Source organism: Trematomus bernacchii, unplaced genomic scaffold (genome assembly GCF_902827165.1).
Source record: "Trematomus bernacchii unplaced genomic scaffold, fTreBer1.1, whole genome shotgun sequence".
Classification (NCBI taxonomy): domain Eukaryota; kingdom Metazoa; phylum Chordata; class Actinopteri; order Perciformes; family Nototheniidae; genus Trematomus; species Trematomus bernacchii.
Genome location: NW_022987821.1, coordinates 4,317,150 through 4,340,498, shown reverse-complemented (window position 1 = coordinate 4,340,498; position 23,349 = coordinate 4,317,150). Strand labels below are relative to the sequence as shown.

Sequence of the window (23,349 nt, the reverse complement as noted above, 5' to 3'; positions counted from 1 at the left end):
TAGTCCTGCTAAAGGCGGTGCTCACCTGCCGGGCTGTGAGCGGCTAACTGATTTAAGAGGATCTTCAGACTAATTGCCTCCTCTGATATTGCCCTTCATTGATTCTTTCGACCATTCCCCTAATCACTGTCATGATTTTCTTCATTTTCTCCTCTCCTGCTGTTTCAAAGTGACCGGTTGCAGGTGTTTTTGTGCTCCGATTTGCGCCAGTCAAGCCTGGCAATATGTAATTTTGTGGATAGACGCTGCGTTTTTTTTTGGAGAAGTGGACTATTTCACGGCACGGGATTCCTTGTGATTTCTTTTTCAAACGTTACTGCTTTACTCTGTAGACCAGAACAGATTCTGATACACCGTGATGGTGTGGGGCTTTCAGAACTGACAGCAGAGTGTACGCTATCATTTGGAAACTGCTTGTGGGTAAGTTCAATATATGTTTGGTCTATTCGTTTCCAAAGTTATTTTGATGCCCGTGCTGATTTCTGTAGATCAGCTTGAACCAGTTTGTGGGCACTAACGATCCGTTTGGATTATGCTGATATTACAAACGGATTCCAGTTCTTCCAAATATGCGGCACTTAAATGCACATTTGGAGTGTTTACCCCTCATAAATCCCAGTGGCTGCTTTTGCTTTAGTTGCGGATGCAGCCTCCTCAGCTCAGTGGATGTTACAGGGAAGTCTTCACGGCTGCAGTACGACACTGAAGTGGACTGCTGAAGTCGTCTGTATTCTTTAGTAAAAACCCAATTATCCAAGCACAACAATTACATTGTGTCAGTGGATACGGGCTGTTAATTTTACGGCGATTTTTTTTATCTCGACGTTAAATGTGCAATAACACTGTGCGCATTTGCGCGTCGCTCCGGTGCGTCAGCAATGTTGTGTGTGTTTGTGTGTATAAGTGCCTGTGGAAAGTGCGCGTGTTTTGATGCGTGTGTGAGTGGGTGTATGTGCATGTGCACATGCACGCGTGTCAGAAAAGGGGTGTCGAGCAGTGCCCGGGTTTAGTCATTTCAAATTATTTCTGCTGAATGATTGCTTGACGAGTCAGCTCTCTGCCTCGGTGTTTGCTAGTAGTTCCTCTCCCATCCCCTGCCTCCCTCTCATGCTCGGGTGGATGATGGCCTATGATCGCCCAGATGGATGTTGGAGCTCCACTCTGTCTTGGATCAGACTGGAGTTAGCCTTAAACATATTTGGGAATCAGGAAATTATACTGCTGTAAAATTAGAGCAGATGCTGGCTTAACAACATGGGGAGGGGGGTGTTTTTGTCTTTCACCCACTACATATGAGTTACGCAAGGTACTGTAGCCTTGTAACTTGCAACTCACCTTTTTATCAAGTAACGACTGCCAGAAAGCTGCTCCTTCTTACACATTTTTCTCTTAAACTGTTAGAAACAATCAACTCCTAAGGCCAAGGCCTGCAGGCAGAGAAAGACTTACATTCATAGCAGCTCGTTAATAAAATAAGATGTCTATGTTTGTCACGTGTGCTCCATTCCCACTGCTCTGAAGTCATCTTGCTCTGCAATTCAATTTCTTCTTGACTACTTCTGCTGTAGGTGATATATTCTTGGTTTATGATGCTATTTTAATATCATCTTTATTTATCTCGAATACCAGGGGTTAAACTTTGCCACAGGAGCAACCAGCAGCACATGAATTTATAGGTAAGTGGCAGTGGCCACTTAACGCAAGCCCTGCAGCTACATATTGAGCTGAGTCGAGTGCTCTCACACAGAAATTGATTTAGACAGAGATTATGTCATCCAGCATTGGCACACTTTTTTTATGCCGGTCAAGTTTACCCAGCGGCATTCAATTCCTCTTCTGCTGCCTGATGAATTAAGTGTAGATTTAAAGGGCATCTTAATGCACCATTAAAGTCGCTGTCTTATTGGCGGGGTCATTTTCAGTCACATTTGTTGTACTTAATCAGTTTTTTAATTCATTTTAAGTCTGACTGAGAATGTGGATGCTCTTAATAAAGTTGAATTTCAACATCAATCTCAGTGCCAGTACATTAGTACATATTTGCTAATATCCATTGTTCCAATTTGGCTTACAATGCTCTCTCTGGCAGACAGACGTATCTGAAGACATCACAAGCTTTCTCCCCTTCCCGTCTTGATTGATACTTTTCATTTTCAAGGAGCTGTCACCAATGCCTATTGGCCTTGGCTTTCCAATCAAGGGGCAGGCAGTCAGAGGCTTTCAAATGAAAGAGTTCATTAATATAGCGGGAAATAAGGGTTGTCTCGCTGTGCAATATTGGCTCTGTGTGGGGAGTGATTGGAGCAATTGATGAGGATTTGTGAGGAAGAATGTTGAGAGAGGCCACCTCAATCATGGATATTAAATGACATTAATAAGACTACAAGGGGAAATCGAAATACCCAGAGGTGATCCAGCTTGTCTGTTTGTGTGTGTGGGCGCCAATGTGTGCAAATTCAGCCGGACCACCCTCCATTCTGACTTCTGTGCAGACTTATTGACTGTTGTGGACCAGATGCATAACACACATGCTCTCAGTTAAATCTTTTGAAAAAATCCAATTCCCGTGAAGATGAGATTCCTCTTTCCCCATGCCTTGTTCCATTTTCCATCACAATCATAGGGCATCGATCTGATTCCAAGCTATTTATTTTTGTTGCAGACATCATGTCATGAATTGACAAGTATGGTAGATCAGGTAGATTACAATATGTCTGGCCATGTTGCTCTGCTCATAAGAAAGATTCATGAGGGTGAACACCAACATTTAAATCTTATCCTTTCTGGCTTAAGTATTTTCGCCTCCAACTTTCCACTCATTGTTTTGATTCAGCGGTCCCAAATTATGCTAAGAGACCTTTTTTTTTTTAAAGCAGTGGCTTGTGGCCTTTCTCTATTCATGTCACAGTCTGCAGCAAATAGTCGTGTTTTTCATCCCCATCAGAAACCTCACATTTGAGTAATTTTTTAGTAAGTTAAACTATGTTGTGTTATTCACTATCATATGAAAGGGGCCCTATTATCCTTTTTGGTGTTTTCCCTTTTCCTGTAGTGTGTTATATATGTTTTTGTGCATGTCAATGGTCTGCAAAGGCTGCAATCCAAAAGTTCCCTCCAGAGGTAGTTTTCTTTTGTAGCTTTTAAACTTGAATTCTTCCTACCTGTATCTTTGTCTAAATTCCTTGTGTAAAACAAGTTTAAGGCCATTTTTTTTGTTTGTTGATAAACGAGCACTGCCTTACCGTAAAGCTGTTATTTCCACTCTCAATAGTTTAGTTGTAAATCAATTTAGATAATTTGCATTAATTATGCAAAGAGTGGGCAATATATTGCCTAAATATACCATTCATTTACGTAAAATCTGATTATTTTCCTGTATATATTTGGATACACCATTTATGAATACTTTACTGGTGGACCTCAGGTAGCTTAACCCCTCTCAGGTACATCAGCCCTTAAGAGATGTCATTATTTGTATTTGTATAACCCCACTAAGTATGTCAGGCCGGTGTTAAGAGTCCAACACAAGTTATCTGTCCTTTAATCTGTTTCATTTCAGAAAAAATATAGCAACCTTGATTACTCACTGAGGCGAGACTAGGCTGTATTGAAAAGTAAATGCCTAGTCCCCCCCCACCCCCCCTACAGCTGTCTATATGCCCTCCCCTGCTGTTATTCATCAGAGGGTAGGTATCAATAAGAATGGTTTTCCCCTGCAAATCATTTTCATGGTCGACTTCCTTTTGAGACCTTGATCTGAATGCCTTCATGTATGGATGTGAACCGAGCATCTGCTGCTCAAATGCTTCCTATATTCACTTCCTGCATGTAATGGCATTCCTATCCAAACAGAGTAATGCTTAATACTACAATAAAAGCATGGTAATGGTCTCTTTGCATTGCTCTTGAAAAAAAAAAAAAATGCTTCTGTGCATGTGTGTGTGTCTTCAAGGGGGATCAAAGCATAACTGATCAGAGTCAAATGCAATTTAAAAGCAATTTATTTAGTTAAAGCAGGAACTAAAAGGACTCTGGGTCAGCCACAGAGTGTCAGGCCCTGGAGCATAAATGTTGTGCTGGTCAATGGTAACACAGCTAAATGAAAAAAAGTTCCTCTGATGAAAAGGCCATCTAAGAAATGATCAGTTACCTCAATATACAGTATTTCTCTTTGCTAGGGGCAAGTGAAATGAAAAGTGAATGAAGGCAGTGGTATAAGAAGCCCATTGCTATAAGCAAGAGGGTTGAATTGTCATTTTCATCCTTTTCTTTTCAGGCCCAGTGTCATCGTAGCATGTCTGGAGGTGATCCTTAGAGGCCCATCCAGCCTAGAAAGATGAAGTTGATGTGTTTTAGATGGCTTTTTAGAGAGATGTGAATAGAGAATGGAAATTGCATGCCAGGGGAAGCAAAATGAGCAATTTTCCCTCCCATTTCCCCTCCTCTCTTCATCGGATCGTGCCTACTCATTCATGAAGGCTTTGTTGTGACATTCCATACGTTGTTGTGGAGATAAGAAAAAAAAATCACACAAATGACGTTTCGCAGGACGGGGGACGGGGACGGGCGGCTCCGCAAGCTAATGCATTTCCAGGCTGGCTAACACCACCGAAGAAGAGACACATCCGTCTAATGTTATGAAATCACAAGCAGCGATCTTTATCCACTTTTTGACCTGTGTTTTCGTGGCTGGTGGTTCGATTTTCAGGAGATTTGACAACAGTCAAGTATTGTTAATATCTATGAACACAGGCTGCTTGCATACAGTCAGTGAGTGTATACATGTGTAGCCTCTGTGAGAAACATCCCCTCTGAGCCAGGCGAGACCTGAAAATAGAACAGCGACGTCAAGGGATTAATAGTCAGTGAAATCAAGAAGCGCTTCATTAGCAGTTTTTTTGTCGTTAGCCACTACATACTATACTATACTATACAGTATGAGACCCTTGGCAACATTATATTGAAGCTAATCTGTACATATATAGAACAAGATGGGTCGGAACCATTCAGACAGAAGCTCTAAAACCATAGACCACTTCTAACGTCTAATGTCATGTGACTCAAAATGCAAAATCCTAATCTTGAATTGCTTTCCTTTCTCCTATTTAGATTACAAAAGGATGACCTGCAATGCCCACATTTGATTGGTGCTTTGCTAGTTGATGATCCTCTGCATTGCTGTCAAAGTTATTTTGGTGAAACGTCTTTGAATTTGCAGGGAAATGTCATTGAAATGAACGAGCAGGCATCGTGTTTTCATGCAATGCTCGTCAGTCTGGGCCAATCTTTAGTAAACGGACTGTTTCATTGTCCTCCGTTCATAGCCCTACTTACTGTCTTTAGTGAAACTTAAAACCAACATTAATAAATATATACAGTTTGACCCTGTTCAGTGAAACGTATGGCTGAACACACTGAGCCACATCATAACCTATATATATATATTCAAACATAGCAATTCCACTAATAATCCAATCCCCACTTTGGGTAATGATGGTAATAACTTTATATGGCTAAGACATACTTTGCATTACAACTGAGGGGGGGTTGCTTGTGTGCCTCCTTCCCAGCCGGAGCGCGGCTCTGTTCCCCCCCCGCTGGACCAGACCAACTCTCAACAGGGTTCTTGATTTATGGGCCACTTTACAAGAAGGGCCTGGGGACGCAGCACTCCTTGTCCTACGATATTGAATCTGGGCTGCCTAGCATGGAGATGTGGCTCATCTGCTATTGTAGAAGAGCTTATTTGCATTGCACTGTTAAGCTCTCAGTGGTAACAACAGTGCGTCTGCTCACCTGCGCACTTAAGTTTATGTTTGCTTGCAGGGCTGTTTGGTTAAGACATATAAGGGACATTTATTGAGGAAAGACAAACAGCTTTCACATTGACGTGTTTGGATGCATTTCCTTTGCAATATGCACGTTGCATAACGTATGTTTCTGTCTTAAGATTACGTGTGCCTCTGCTGTGTTTGATTTCAATTTCACCATGAAAAGCAAGGGGCCTGCCACTGTATTGTATATTTCAATCAAATCGTTTGAAATGTGGCACATCCATCATTATCCTTGAAGCTGTGCATTCATCGATGATGAAAGCTGAAGTACTTTCAAGCAGCGCACAACCTCGACAGACAGAGTCAGATAAATTGACTGCACAATTTCATGCACATTGTGTGTTAGAAGAAAGACTGATTATTTCTTCAAAGGATTTGTTTGTTTTGTTGCTGTCGGCTGTGCATGTTCTCTGTTTTCGGCTCAATTTGATTCTTACAAGTGGTAGATTAGATTTTTCTTCTTTTTTTTTAACCAGCAAGATAAATGTTTAGCAGCCTTAATGATTATAGTTGCTGTAGGGTAGGAGTTTAATAACGGTGTTAATAATGTGACTTCTTTTATTCCCCCTTAAATCACCCCATGGTTCTGCTGCTTAGATAAGACGGTATATTTAGCCATTTGGATAAAAGAGCATTATTTTTATATTTTAGCCCTTTACTTATGTCATTTTTATGATTTAGGAATGTTTATTTTAAATGTTTTTACTGATCCATCATTATGTTTCCATGTAATCTATAAAAAGATGCTCTGTACTATGCCGTTTTTAGTGCAATTAGCGTCACCCTGGTGTAAACAAGGCAGCCATGGGGTTCCTGGCCAACAGCAGTTTGGATGCTCACCACCAGCAACTCAACCGTGGAAAAAACGAAATATTTCTCTCTACAACAAAGTTTAGAAAGGGCAGAGCATGCTAAGCTGATGGTCTCGACCATCCTCCTTCCTTCATAGGACAAAAAGAAAAAACCCTATCCAGAGGAATTGTTTCCTGCTGTTATACTGTAAAATATGCATCGTTCTTTTACTTTCTTAAAGTCTGTTCCCCTTGAAGAACGCAGACTTTGATGCTCTTCAATGACTAGCATTAGCATACTGTAGAGTTAGCGAGAGAGTCGTCGGTTCAGCAGCAGATCAGTCTCAGTGTCACAGATTTAAATTTAGTAGCAGAGTAAAAAATGTGTGTTTGAGGTTGTGTGTGTGTGAGATAAAGGGAGATACGCTTCAGCCTGTGAATATCTCATCGCTATTTTTGAAAGTCTCAACCCCGGTTTGATGAAACTTCATTTTTATTTAGCATCACGGTTGTTTCTCTGAGATGCACCAACTGCTGCCAGATACAGCTAGTGTTCGATTCAGATAACCCCGCTGCAGTAATGTCGTTCAGCGGCTACTGTAGCATGCTTCCTCCCGAGCTGAATGACTTGAACTCTGACCGTGTTTTAGAGTTTGATTGACAGAAAAAGATGAAAAGTCATGCGTTTTAAGTTTGAGTCAATCTACAAATGTTCTCGGATAGCTGCTCCAAGAAAAAAAATGCAATTTGTTGGATAAGCACATGAAATCCACCAATGTTATTTATAAAGCCCAATATCACAAATTACACATTTGTCCCGGGGCTTTACAGTGAGCATTTCTGCCATATTTTATTTATATAGATCCGTTTATGTCCCTTTTGATATTAAACAAAACGCCAATAGCTCAGTTGGCTGTTATCTTTTTCATTTAGTGTTTTTTCTTTCATAGTATAAAGTGAGCCGGTTTTAGAAACATGTGACCACAACTGTCCCACATGTGTAGAAATGGACTGCCTGTAACATGTTTACAAGGAAAGCCCGATCCTTTCAAAGGCAGCTAAATGATCTGTGATGTTAGCAATAGAGCAGAATCATCAGTGTCAACTTAGCAGCGCGTTTATCATCACTGTTCTATGAAACCATAAACGTCAGTCAATCTAAAACGTTGAGACATTTATGAATAGCAGCTTCAGTGCCCACAGCAGCTGTGAGTAAACAAAACAACCCTTTTGACAACCCAAATAATTGTCTGCATTTTGAAAGATCAACATCTATTAGCACTGGAAAATGTGCCATGTGCAGACGCAGCACATTTGTTAAATCTTTTAAATCACATAAATAGATTTGATTTATGGACAGTTATAGGGACAGTCAATCACTGACCGCCTTGACAGTTCCACACATAATCCGCAGTTATTTCTGTGTGGCGCCATTTCATGATACGGCCTCTCTTGGTTGCCGTTCTCCTCATCCACTATTCTCCTCCCTTTTCCAGCGTTCATTCATCCTCTCTTCCCCTTTCACCTCTCCCTCTCAGTGATTCAGGCAGGCTCTCCCTTGGTCCACTAAGCCCTGGCCTAGAATATCCAAAGAGAGAGCTCCGTTCACTTAATGTCATCCTTATTTCCCTGACAGCCAGGCGGGATAAAGAATCTATTTAGCAGGCAGATCAGGTAATGGGACTAAGAATTAGACGTGACTGAAAAGACAGTTTGAATGTGTGTGCACTAGCCTGTGTGTCTGTCCATAGAATTAATGTAAAGTGGATTTTCTTTTCAAGCTGACCATAGACCAACAGCTTAAAATAAGACATTTAAATGTTACTTTATACTGCATCTGCCATATTTCATCTTCAGTGATCTGTTTATGTCACTTTGGACATCAAATGAAAAGCCAATAGCTAAGTTGGCTAAGTAAAGCAATGATTATACAGTGGTTTAAATATGACACAATTCAATGATCAACAATATTTAAATGTGTATCCCTCCCACACAGAGCTAAATTAACAAAACAACACGATTGCATAACTCACACGGTAGCACGTTATCTCTCATTGTTTCTTATTCATCTGGTTTTTTGTTTTAGTATTGAAGCTGTTTTTATTCTGTTGCCAGGGACGAAGTTGACTGAGTGCATATTTATAACCTCACGCTGTAAAAAACATTTATTTGAAGACATTTACGCTGCTAAACATATCCAGAGATGTCGATTGCATTCGAGAAGCAACCTCTTCCCTCTCTCTCACTCATGTGTGCATATCAAGAACATGGAGGCTTGTGGTTGCAAGGTTATTAGATAGTCCAAAATGTAATAATTCAGTGAAGAGAGCACAGACTCGCGTGGGTGTGTGTGTGTGTGTGCGTCAGCCAAGTGTGTAAGGGCTTGAAAAGTGTTCTTCACAAATAGAAATGTTAATAACTCACCAAGCAGAGTATATATCAGTTTCCTGTACTAGAGGCAGAAGGGTTAGGGGAGAGGGGTGACAGTGGGAGGGCTACTTGGGGTAATGACAGATACAAAGAGTGTTAAGTTCATACAATAACTGAATCATTGCAGTTCTCTTTTCTCAGTTTGATTCAGTATGCGACTGAAGTCCCATAATGCTATTTATATGTAAGAGCTCTGATTAGAATTAGTCAAAAGAGGTCAAACTCTTGGAGATGTCCATAGTGATGTCACTATGTTCAGGAAGTAAACAAATTCGTCTAATGGAGGTGTTTCTGGCAGGCCAACAAGCAGAGACCCTTAGTCGATTGGTGGGAGTCATAACCACGGACTGACTCAACATTGGTAGGAAAGGAGAAGAAACATGTCAAACATTTTAAAAACGTATTTCCATCGATATTCCAGAGCATGTATAGGATTGAAATGCTTTCCAAACAAGCCGGAGATATGTCGGCACAAATACGGTTGTCTGTTATTGCCTTCTGCTGTCAGTTCCTGTTGGCCGCTGAAATGGGAAATGTCCCTCAAAGATATGAACAGTCATCCAGAAGCATCTCATACGAGCAGTGGTTCAGAATGGAGCACGAGGGCCTTCAGTGTGAACAGCCCTGAGAAAATGTGTGACTGAGCAAGAGAGACTTAAAATGAGAGATCCGTATAAATCATCATCTCAATATCCCCCTGACGAGCCGTGGTCTAGCAGTAAAGCCTCGGCCGGCAATTGCTGAAATTGTTTGTGTGCGAATGTGAGAGGGAGATGCATTCCTCGGGGCCAACTCCGTGCCCCAAGAGCGTTGAGAGAGTGCCCATTTCTCTTTCTGAACCCTCCTTGAAAATAATTGAATTTTGGATGAATCCGCTGAGGAGGAAACACTGTCATGGGCGGAGGAAGTGGATGCTTGAGGAAAAAACAATCAAAGGAATGAGAGGCAGGTGACAGCACCTTTTAGGATGAGCTTTTCTTTAAAGAACGAGATGAGATGCTTGACAGGACAAGTTTTCATTGTCGGATTTTGAACAGATGACAATGTTTTTGTTGGGACATCTAGTATTCATTCATTTGTTAAAGGGGGGGGTCTATTGTGTTCATGATCGTGTGTCTGACAGTTAGACAGCTGCACTGAATCTTTAACAATAATGGATAAACACCTTTTTCATGATTACTGAGCAAAGTGAGTGTTTGACCTTGATAAGCCCTTGGACAGATCACTCATTCAAACAGGTGGCCATCTTCTCAAATACAACAGAAACAGGCACTCAAAGATAAAGCGCAAACTGATGAAGAACACCACTCATCCTGTGTCCTTCTTCAGATGTCACTGGGGATAACCGTTGTTCCGACCACTATGCTAGCCGTTTTTAGTGCAATTAGCGTCACCCTGGTGTAAACAAGGCAGCCATGGGGTTCCTGGCCAACAGCAGTTTGGATGCTCACCACCAGCAACTCAACCGTGGAAATATTTCTCTCTACAAGAAAGTTTAGAAATGGCAGAGCATGCTGAGCTTATAGTTAAGTTACCGTCAGATGGGACTGTGTGAAATGTAGGGAGGAACTCATAATATCCGGGAGAACCATAACAAGAAATGGGAATATGCATCAACAGGTTCGCCATAAATCATGCTGTGATGACAATAAAGTAATGGGGGTTAGGGAGAGTGGTGGAAGTATATAACATCACAGGCGCCTGAGTGAAAGCAGCCATCATGGTTATAAAGTGAACGCATTAAGTGGAGCACTGAAAGGCACCTCAATGCAAATAACAAGCGTATAGACATGTGGCGGGCAATCATGTTTTACAAATGCAAGAGTGCCCGCATCAATACGTGCGCGGCTGCCAGATGAGCTCAACAGCTTTTTAATTCTTGCTTTGATCTCCTCAACAGAGCCGGCCATTAAAGCCTTTCCCTCAGAAGACCTGGCACTTATGCATACAGCGGACATGAGAAGGGTCCTACTGAGAGTGCATTTGAAACCATCAGTGTACCGACAATTTGATCCAGACATTCAGTTAATGTCCTAACAGACGTATTTAAGGCTATAAGGAGCACCTGCTACAAGATACCCAACCTTTTTCATGAGAAGTCAGCAGAGTCATGCCTCAGCAATTACCTACATGTGGCATTCTCCCTCATTCTTGTGATGCGGTTTGAGTTGTGCAGCATGTCACACATACCCAGCTGGACTGCACTTATCTCCACTCAGCTCTCACACCTTAAAAATAACTGCACCCTTTGTCTGAATGTCGCTTGACAAGCTCTGCAGTCTGAGTACCACCTTCATTGGATTTGTATTCTTCCTCGCCAGAAGACCTCTGCCCACAAAATACTATCAAATACAAGAACTGTGAGCCCCTGGTTCCCTGAAACTTCCACAGAGGGGTTGTACATTTATGAGTTTCTGGACTGCATCATCATTATTGTATATTAGGATATCATCCAGTATACATAAATATGAATCAGTCGATTAAAATATGTAATCGCATGATGTCCATAGTTAATCGTGATTAATCGCAAATTAATCGCACATTTTTTATCTGTTCTAGATGTACCTTAGAGGAATATTTTTCAAGTTTTTAATACTCTTATCAACATATGAGTGGACAAATATGCTTTATGCAAATGTTTGTTTATTATCATTGGAACAATGACAAATATTCTCCTGAATATTCTCAACACAACAACCTGGAACCTCTCTCTCTCTCTCTCTTCACTCTCTCCCAACCCTGTCTACTTCTCTGCACTGAGCCAGTTGCTCAAACAGACAAGCCTGTTTACAGTTGTCTGCAAAATGCCGCTCCTCTGTCTTCATAACAGTCAAAGCATGAGACTGAAGTTCCCACTGTGGGTCAAAATAATACGCTGTGATGTGCAGTCAACACGTTGGATACGATCCGAATTATCTAACGCAGCCCCTCGTCCTCCACAATGTTAAGCTGTAGCCCCCCATTTAGCTACCGCTGTTGTTGCCCAGGCGTCTCCCCGGCAAATTTTCAAGCGTGGTCTGCGGCAAGCGAGCGGCAGGAGCGGAGCTGTCGGCATCAGCTGGGTGCTTGGCTTGCTGTTTAAAACACCTTTTTTTGTATCCATATCTCTCGCTAGAATCTCCCACCATCCAACTAACAACAACAACAACAACAACAACGTTAAGCCTTTGGGCTCTGAAACTACGGGGCGGGCCGAGGACAAATACACATGCGTTAATCGCACGTTAAAATAATTAGTGGCGTGAAAAAATGTTTGCGTTAACTTGACAGCCCTAATAAATATATATATATATATTGTTACTATTAAACCATACCCTTAAACCAACTCTTCTCCCTTGCCCATACAACAAAATAAATAACATAACCTGCCTTGGTGGGAGCCAAAAGAAAACAGTGAGAAATAGCTTCTGAAGCCATTTTCCTATTTACGGCTGCACAAAATCCCAAAGCGCAGCGCTGTGTCATGTTTTCATGTGGGATTCTTCAATATATTTAATCCCATAATCCACAATATTCTCTCTCTGCTGCACACATGCAGGCATAGTGTATAATCCGTGTGCCCAACATAATATGACTTACCATATTTGCTCATCAGTAAAGTCTGTATAACAAGAACCTTAATTACCCTACATCGCAAGAGCACGTTGTTGGATAAATTAGAGGTTTACTTTGGTACAGGATATCACTGAACTGGAGGAATACCGAGCAGATCTAGTGATTCAGTGGATTCCTCGAGAAAGACACCATCTTTTGTGCTTATGTTTCCGACTTGCACCCAACAGGGAAAAGCAATTAAAAAGATAAGATTTTTCGTTCGGTGGCGTTTAGCTTTTTCTGAGGTGGCATTGGTTGCAGAGAGCAAGGGCTGACTACAAAGGGCCTTTGACGAGGAGAACACGGCAATGTCGCCATCTCTGGCTAGGGGCCAGTTTCGCATGCCACTGTGAGCGTCTCAAGGGTTATTGTGGTGGCTTTTCAGGGTTTCCTCTCAAAGGGCTTTCTGGTGCGGCTTTGTGGAATCTATGTGAAGCATCTTTGTCGTGACTGAAAGACCAATGGTAGCGCCGACATGGACGCCTGAAATGCCTCTCTTTGACTGTAGCAAGGAGATGTATAGCTTTTAATGTCATTCCCTTCTTCAACTCAAGTACTTCTTGGTTTATTGGGCCATATTTAGTTTTATCCACCTCGCACCTTCACACAGCTGTATATCAACAGAGAGATATCCTGATCTAAGCGAGGACCTGATCGTGTCACGTTGATCGGGAGAGAAGTTGAATCAGTGTTGTAGGTAGTTGACAAAGCTGCATAGCTCAGGTCTGTCTTGATAGAGATGAATCTTGACATTTGTATCATCAACAGCCTCCTCCTGATTATACAGCAAGTCCCCGAAGAGCCGCTGGTATAAATAAAGCAGAGGCAGGTAAACACTTCGGCGAACAGAATTTGCACATAGGGTTGTTGGATCGCTTCCAACTGAACTTAGGTCTTGTAAAAAGTTCTCCAATTATTGGCTCAGAACTTACCGTTTTTTTTATTTTAGCTTTGATCGAGTATCTCTTGCAAGAAATCATTATCTCTCTTTTTTATTTTTGAGGTTTTAGATGGATTGGGAGTATTCACAGACTGTTTGTCGGTGCTGAATAATAAGTCAAGCTTTTGTTTCCTTGTAGGACTGGTAAAAAATGAAAGCTCCCATACCTCTTCTGATCCTGCTTCATGCCGTTGTGGTCCATTGCCTGAAAGTGGTGTCGAAGAGAGGCTCAGGTAAGTCTTTTATTGCCAACAAATTGTCAAATTGTATCTATTTTACTTCAGTGTCCCATTTATAAGGAGCTATATTAATTGATACAGTTGTGAATCTCTTGAACCTGGCAAGATTTCAAGGCTCTTTTTTTAACCTGAAGCACAAATCATGTTCCAGTCAACAGCATGGGATCACATACAAACGGTCACAATTAAAATCAAAGCTGTCCTGTCTTTTAACAGATTGATTTTTAACCCCATAAAAACTTAAAGGAGACCTATTATGCAAAATCCACTTTGTCATGTCTTTTATACATCAACATGTGTCCCCTCTGTTTAAAGAGATTCTGAAAGTTTCAGGAAAAAAATATCATCTTGTTTTCTTATTTTTTGTAGAAGATAATAATAACAGGTGTTTATTTTTCAAGGGTTTTTTTTTTTTAGGAAAAAAGATTCGCTCACTTTCTGCCCTGAACCATTTAAATAAAAACCTGTCTGAAAATGAGCTGATTAGATTTTGGCCACTTTGTGATGTCATAACGATTTTGGCTTGTGTAACCATTAGCCAATCACCAATCAAGGGACCTTTAAATTTGACTTTTGATGATGGACTAGTTTGTGGTTGATCTTTGCCGATCATTTGCATGGTATCATCTTGTTTTCTTATTTTTTGTAGAAGATAATAATAACAGGTGTTTATTTTTCAAGGGTTTACCTTTCATTAAATAATGAGAGATGACAAACCTTTTGCACCTATAATGCACACACTCGAGTGTCAGTGTGTGAGTGAGTACTCTCTGGATCTATGAAGCACTTTGCAACTTGCTTCTGTGGCCTATATCCAAGTATTCACATGGCTGTAGAATTAATACCAATTGACTCTCCATTCCAAAAAGACAATTACTTTCTACAAGAGGATGGATGCAAGCTAGAGGAGAAATCCACACTGGCTAAGATGAAACATAAAGGAAGTATTTTGCATTCTTTTTTCTTTCCAGAGGCTGCTTGCGTCTGGGTTTTTACCCATGCATATTAGACACAGGTGCGGGAATGGCCCAAGGCTCATCAAAGGCTTTTCCAGCAGAAGTCCCTACGGGCTATCTCATCGGATGCTTCACGAGCCATTGCCTGTGGCGAGGATTTGAAATGTGTCCGCTGATAAATGAACACCCGGTCCGAGCCAGACCTCTGTCCTTTGTTCCTTCTTCTTTTAGATTGTACGTCTTTATTGGAAGCCATGCTGGGAGCAAGTGAGAGCACCATTGTTAAAAGGGATTCTGGGCAATGAAAGCCAGTTTTAAATTGCATTGCTTTCATTTATATCGAATGGAAAGAAACAGCGGGGTCAGGAAGGTGCAGATCCCGGTGTCATAGCAGGTACTTATTTCAATGAAACGTTTTCCAGGGTTTAGGGTTCCTTTTATTTATGAGATAAAACCAGTTTCAGTTTCATTCGGTCATATTTTTATTGGAGATTGAAAAAAATAAGATTGATAGTCTCATTTAGCTTTGGCTCTCTGATCACCTGCCATTTTTACTCCACTTCGAAGGGCTTCTTTATGCATGGTCCAAAAATATGTGGCCAATACATCAAAACTCTTAGAAGTTGCTTGCTTTTTATCTTCAATATCTTAAGGAAAATATCACGATCCAATATGAATTTACAAAACAACCTAATGGTTCAATCTATATTAAGACGAACTGAGCTGCTCTAAACTCAGTAAACATGTCCTGTTTTTCATTCTTACTTTTATGAAAAGAATCTCACTGTAAACAGCCCATTAAAGGAAATTAAATATCTTGATTAACTCCCGTAGGAACAATAGATCCACTATCTTACTTGCTTTTCCTTTCACTAGCCATGAACACACACACACACACACGCACACACACACACACACACACACACACACGCACACACACTAACTCCAGAAACCCCTGCACAGTGCTGCATGTGCACTGCTATTATCTGTAGATGATTAAATTCAAAACACCCGTCTCTGAGTAATGCTTTGTCTGCATTTGTACTCGAGGTGGATCAGTGCAAAAACATACAATGCATATCTGCCATACTAATCCTCAGCATGCATAAGTAGGAGAACATATCCATTTGTCCTCTGCTGTGGTTCCTCTTTGTAACAATGCTGAGACGGCCTGAACGCTTGAGTGAACAGAATAGTAATTACGTATAGTTTTCGCTTAATACAGCACATCAAGCCGGATGTTGAAGTAAAACCCGGCTCTTGGATTGTCAGTGATGTTAAAACCTACGCTGCCCAATTCATTCCAGGAGATGATTCTTGTTTGAACTCCACCACATGTTGTGGCTTCATTTTCTGTGGAGAAATGTTTTTACGATCTGAAAAATGTCTCCCTGGTCCAAATGTTGTTAAAGTGAGGCCTTCGATAGATTTGATTTGATATGTCATTTAAGAGATGTTCTCCTATTCTACAATAGTTTAAGGTCACTGTAATTGTGCTTAAATGCTCTGTCTGTGCATAATACAGGGTGCGTACGGGTGCTGGAAATCCTTGAAAATGCTTGAAATTGTACGAGGTGTTTTCAAGGTTTGAAAAGTGCTTGAATTTTGGGAATGGTGCTTGAATTTGGGATAAAGTGCTTGAAATTGTAAAGGCTTTAATTCGCTTTTTAGATTAAAAGAAAATAAAGAAGTCGGAGCGCGCTTAATTGCTTCGCTTTTACATAAAACAGCTCCGCTCCGGCCTTCCCGCGCAATGCGCATGACCGGCAAGTGTTTTTGTTACGTGTGTGAGTGACCTGGGCATTCTGATGAGAGTGATAGATGACAGTATGCCAGGAGGTTGCCGTTTCAACGAGCGTTGGCTAGCAGAAGACAAATACAAGCCATGGCTAAGACGAGGGTCAAGCGAAGCCCAAGAGTAGCCTCCTGCAAAGTGTGCAACAATAACGATGCGAGAGTCTGCGCTGACACAACACACCACACGAAAGGTACGCCACAGTAGAGCATTTTAGATTAGGCTATCGTTGCATGTAAAATACATGACACTTTTCTCTGTGCGCGGCAAAACAAGCTCGCCAAAATGGCTTCACTATTCTGGCAGTATTTTAAGTGTCCGAAAATGACAATAAAATAGCGGTATGCAACGTGTGTGTGAAGCAGAAATCCTGCAGCTCCACCCGCTGTGACGGACCGGTGAGCGGAGCAGAACACACATTAAGAGTTAGACCTAACACACTTAGCTATTTTATCTACCTCTGGAATAAGCTAAACTAGTTATAAATATATTTATTCTTCACTGTCGGGTCGCTCATTACTGGATCAGTGAGCTGCATGAGATACTGACGGGCTGTCAGGAGAGAGAGAGAGGGGGAGAGAGGAAAAGAGAGCGATATCGGTATCGGCCGATACTGATTCCGGCGATCGGCTCCAAAATTGGCGATCGGAGCATCCCTAATAATTGTATATGATATGTTTTATAATGATTGATCATGAAAGTGTTCTCAAAGCTGGTAAAGGTGCAGCTAGTTTGAATGACTTTGTATACTGCAGGGTAGCTTGTGAATTTACTCCAGGTGGAACTGAAGTCTGATTTAACACTTGATTATATTTCACATCATTCATCCACATCTGTGAAGTAACTAAAGGTATTAAATACATGTAGTGGAGTCAAAGTACACCATTTACCTCTGACTTGTGTTTACTGCCAACCTAAAAGTACCTCAAAAATAGTAATCAATAATATATTGAAAAGTTATTTGGCTGATTGTTTTATATTGGCTCAGCCAGGTTATATCGGATGCCCAGTCTACGTACAGATGGGTCACTCATTTTGAAATATTAAACTTAGTTTTCTTTTCTAACATTTTTAATTTTTCATCGTCATGTAGAATGCTATTATGAAACACACATTTAGTTGTTTATAGCATAAAGAACATCTGATTTAATGTGAGGTAGGGAAATAATCATTTGAGTATAAGTATGTGTATATAAATATGTAATTTACAACAGCTGTAAGATGCTTGAAAAGCTTGAAAATGCACCTTGAAAATGCTTGAAAAGTGCTTGAATTTGACTTTGGAAAAGGTGTAAGAACCCTGATAATATGTCCCGCAATAAGCCCATAAATGCACAGATCCTTACATGTTCCAGTGTTTGTAAGATGACTGGAAGGAGCTTGTGGCATGCCCAGTAGAATCTGTTAAGAAGGGACACAACTCCTGTCAAAGTGGCCTTTAGAAAGACGCTAAACAATGACTCGCTTCTTTCTATAGCGCAATGCCAGACCCTTTTGGTCATTTCTGGCAGCTTCCTCCAATAAACCAAGATATTTTCACATTTTACATATCGAGAAAATGAGCACTGACTAATTAGGTTGTAGGGTCACAGCCTGCTGAAATCCTTAATTTACCCTTAACTCATCAATTATTAGGTAAGAGCTAAACTGTTGACATTGAAAGCATGAAGAAATGATATTGTGGAGGTTTTGACGATGTATGTTTGGTCACTTTTGAATAATAGAAAAGGGGAAAAAGAGTATTTCTGTTGCACTTGGTATTCCTGGTTCTGTCGCTGTTATTGTCTTAAACACACAATCGGCTCCCTTGTTGGCCACACTATACAATAGATGCTTGGAAGAGCTCACTAAGGAATCCCTCAAACTGCCCGTTTGCTTACTTGGCAGTGAGCTGAGGAGAGCAGAATCCTCTTTCTGTGCACCACACAGCTGCATTTAATTTAATATAAAATAGAAACGGCAGAGTTCATGCGAGGTCTCACTTTTGACTCCTTTTGAAGTAATAACTATGCATTTATTCTTCTTCTCACCTCTGAACATGGATTAAAATCACAGTGAGAGAGAGCTTTGGATAATAAAGATGAATTTTGAAAGACCTGGACACAGAACGGTATAAAAAGGGGCATGAGAACACATTGCTGAAGAAACTGACATTTTCTCTAATACTGTAGTCGTTTTCAAATGTATTTAATGTGCTTAGTATTCATGTGCATTACGTCGTGAACCCTGCAATGCTTCTTATCTTTGGTATTCAGTTTTGCTCCATGCTGCTTCACGTACGTATTCATTAGGAGTTAGTGTTATCCTCAGGGATTTCCTGCAACACTTCTTGCTTAGGAGAAGTTGTACGGCATGTCTGTTGATAACATATTTGCTGTTTCCACAAAGCCAAAACGTGAATAATACTCAGTGAATTTCCTCTGCTTGCTTTATTCGACCATTCATCAGATTTTTAAGCGATTGTTTTTGAAGTCCCAAATCAACGCAGCAGTTCAGAAACCTCTCTAAAATGGGCTCACAAAAGTTTGTATTCATTATAGAAGAAGAGACAGACCCCCATTTAGAACCAGGGACACTGGAAAACAATCCGCTTTTCAGCGTTTTGCCTTTGCATTTCAAGTTGATTTCTATTTGACATTCACTAAAAGTCTCCCCTTAACTAAACATGTCCCCCAAGTGAGCATCAGTGACAGTTGTAGATTCACAATCATAGTCCTTGACACTGATGGAGACGAATGTAGCCTATCTCTCCTCCCCTCCGTTGTACAGTCATTAGTTCCAATTTCTTCAGCAGACATTGATGAGTCCCCAGACAAATGATGCTTACCTTTGCACAGTCTCCCAGTAATTCCAGGAATGTATATGTATATAACCCATAACACTCAATCACAGTGAATGCACCATTTTGTTATTCATGCATACATAAAAACCCTTCTCCAACATGTGTTCCCATTTGGCAATTCAGATCCCTGCTCTGCTTCTAGTTTCTATTAAGGATGGTCTTATAGGTCCCGGCGTGTCACTCTGATGAAGAGTAGCTGTAAATAAAACACGCCGCCGCAACAAGACCTTGGTTCCCATTAGTGAGCCGCCGCTCATCATCCGTCTCTCCCGGTATATTTATCTACTGCCGCTACAGTAGGTCCACAACATATTTTCCCCACTTTTTTTTTGCTCTTGCAGGAGAAAGAATCAAGGACGTTGTGACAGTCAGTTCAATTTACAATCTTCACACCCATTGCTATGCACAACTCTGGGAGAATGTCAACATTAATATGTCATTTAAGGATAGAAACGTCCCCCCACATTAATGGGGCTATTCGCAATTTGGCCAATAATTGGACAAGACAGTGATTGCTAACAGGGGACGTCAGCGCACAAATTAAATTATGCCATTTGACTTTGTGTTATATATGCTTTTCTTCATGTAAATGGTCTGAAAAACCTAAAATCCCAAAGGCATAGAGGGGTTTTCAACATTACAGCATGTAACAGTATTTTAGTAGCATCCACATTTACTAAAATAAACCTGGAAAAAAGGTGTATAAACCTTTTTAAGATGATTTTGAAGTGTTCTCTATCTCTTTCTAACACACACACACACACAGGCGCACACATAAATGCATACCCGCGGTTCATCTTCCCTCGGTCAATACCACATACCTGCCACAAATGTTGAATGATTGCCTCCACTGCACCGCCCGTTCATTGCAGGGGAGATTGATCACACACATGATATTGGAAATGAAATGGCTTGCCACATGGAGTTGTTTTCCCTCATGCTGCTCTTAGAGAGAGCGGGGGAGAAACTCAACAAGTGTGCCACATAGCCTCTTTGCAACTGGGGTTACTGTGGATATGTGCTCCAGGTCGGGGACACATGCCACAGTCCTCCGTGTGTAATGAATGACGATCAATCGCCTGATTTACGAGCGGAATAGTCTCTCCGTGGTCTGTTTCCTGACCTGTAATAATGTTACAACACCAGAGCAATTGAGAAAAATGCCAGAGAAGGTTGTAGATGGCGGCAGCTCAGTGAAGATATGCTGTGTAGCCGAAGGTGGAGGTGTTTAAAGCTCGAGTGTGCTGTCAGTGCTCCCGTGTGTGGATCAAAGACGTATCCGATTACAGCAATTTTTTGTATTCCTTTGAGGCATTTGGGTTTAAGGCATTGCCTCTACAAAAATGTCACACATAGGCGTTATCAAGCCTATGGGATGATTGGATTTTGGTTTGCTAAAATCCAGATTTGGGTAGTGGGGTGGAAGTGTGGGTTGAGCCTATAGGGTCAGGCACCTGTCAATCACGCAGATATGTCCCAAAACAATCTGCCCCAAAAACGGTTTTGGTTGCAATTTCTATATCTGTAAAAGCATTTTAAATGTGCCCTATCATGCTTTTTGGGGGGTTCCCTTTCCTGTAGTGTGTTGTGTAGGTTTTCAAACATGTAATTGCATTTGCATCTCTGTAATTCTCATAGCACCTGCAAAGGGGGAGATGCATTGCTAACAGTGCTGCTAAGCAAATAACATCTCAGTGTCTATTTTGCAAATGAGCCTCATTGCAAAAACTGTCCAATTCACAAAGATCTGTGCTAAAAGCCGCATGCAGTTAAAATGCAAACATATCAACTGAAGCACATTTCAGCACTATGGGGTGTCCACGGTCACTTAAACTTTATTTCGGCAAAGACACACACACAAATGTGAACCGTATTCAAATTCTGTGGATTAAACACTTAGATTTCCTTCCACCTTAATGTGTTTTCCTCTATTTGGTCATTGCCTTGAAACTTCAACATTATCTCCAGTTTAATATTTTTTGTCCACTAAAAGATAATATGTTCATTTCAGGCTCCCTTAGCAAATGATGCTGCCCACTTTAACAGCCGGGGTGTTTGGTACCAATTTGAGAGATTATATGTGTGGATGATAATGAGCTTTAGTCCGAAAGAGGATTTAAACATGGAGAAGGCTGGCCACTGCTTAATTTAAGAAAATCTGGCTCTCAGGTTTAAGGAAAAAGGACTTCAGGGGGAATACAACTCCCCAAAGAAAAAGGAAACCGTTTAAATGAAACATTTGTAATAAGGTTAGGGCAAATTGGACGTAATGGTTACGGAAATAATTTGTATTCTCTCACCAACTGAACAACGGGGGGAAATGAACCAGTAGAAGTCTCTCAGTACCGTGCAAATTGCCTGGAGGCGGCGATGGGACTGTACCCAAAAATATCACACATTTAACCTGGGGCTGCTCTGCATGATTAATCCTTGTGGGTACTCCCCCTCATTCTGCGTCACTCTTCGCCTGTTTATCCAGCAGTAGCACAACTATATGCATGCGTTTGCTCTTAAATTTAAAAAAAGGTCCTTCAATGGTGCTGCTGTCCCCTTCTGATCTGTCGAAGTTTCTCTCGGTAACCTTGCCTGTCTCTGTGTTTTCACCCAGCAACCCTCCTCCACCTCCCGTGAATTGAAAGTGATAGTTATTGCCACCATTGATTGGCAACTTTCTCCTCGAGGCCAGACAGGATCGCTTGGGAGTCGGATGGATGCGTCACCGAATAATTAAAGCAATGCACGCCCCATTCAATATTCATTATATTTTAAAGGGTTTTAACGGAAACATTTTAATCTTTTTTTATGTACGCCTCTCTGCAGCTGCATCTGGGATTGTAAATCAATTTTTTAAATCACACACCTGCATTATGAGTGTAGTGAGATTGTGCTAAATGATAGCTCACATCCCTCCTTGATAAAAGGTTTAACTAGTGTAGTTGAAGTAAAGTCATTTGTGGAAATCAGACAAACTGGTAATTTGATTTTCACTTGTCTCAGCTTTTGCAATCTATGAGACATTCAATTATTTTGTATTCCAGTGTTGACTCTTGCAGTGCATTGGCTTTCTATTGATTGAGGCACTCACTTTGTTTGGGGCTGATGCAACTCACTTAAGTTTGATTTGTGAGGGAGAGAAACTCCCACTGGAGGGAACTTTGGGATTTTAGCCTTTGCAGACCATTTACATGCACAAAAACCTTTATAAAACACTACAGGAAAGGGAAAAAGTTTTTCCTCACAACAAGGTTTCTGTCCATGTGCAAGAATTAAAAGTCCAAAAAGGCTATGCAGGAAAACTGTAGGATGAGATGAAGAGGGTTTTTCCCCCCATTTGACCTTGTAAACCAATTATTTGCTTGTTAGGGGTAGAAACATTGAGATGACTGATAATGTCAAAGGGTGTGAAGTTTCTGGCCTTTTCCTGCCTTCAGTGCTGTGAAAGAAACTGCATGAATTGCGATTTTTAATTAGCCTAACCCGCACAATGAGGCTGCTTGAGAGGTGAAGTTTTGTGAAAGCCTCCCAACAAGGTTGCATTTGATGAGGCTGTCAAGCTCTCTCGCGTCAGCCAGGCACTCAGCATGTGGCCTTTTTCAATTCTCCTTTATTAGAAAGTTTGAACACATCCTCTCTCACTGTGTTCATTCCCTGTTCAGTCTCCCTGTCGCTCAATGACAGCTAAGAACAAAAAACACTACTCTCTTGTTCTCTTTGTACGTGTTTCTTTCCCTTTCCCTTTTTATCCCGTTCTTTATTTAGTCCAACTGGGATTGGTCAAAGCACAATCAAGCTATTTCTGCAACAAGCAGAGGCCCAGTGAATCCTTACAGGTCTCAATGGAGTCCTGCCAAGTTAGGGGCTTTTCAGTTTGCCTTTTTTTTTTGCAAGGGAGAAAGGATGTGAGCTTGCTTTGCCGAGGAGTACGCCT

The 23,349-nt window shown here is 41.1% G+C and overlaps 1 protein-coding gene across 1 annotated transcript in view; it reads left to right on the top strand.

Annotated features, from left to right (window-relative positions):
- The first annotated feature begins 220 nt into the window (after positions 1-220).
- Positions 221-23,349, top strand: part of LOC117498885 (interleukin-1 receptor accessory protein-like 1-B) — a 170,849-nt gene continuing 147,720 nt past the window's right edge. Inside the window, exons 1-2 of the mRNA XM_034151044.1 lie at positions 221-420; positions 13,729-13,822. Coding sequence (XP_034006935.1) covers positions 13,741-13,822 — 82 coding nt within the window. The 5' untranslated portion in view covers positions 221-420; positions 13,729-13,740. The remainder of the gene's footprint in view (positions 421-13,728; positions 13,823-23,349) is intronic.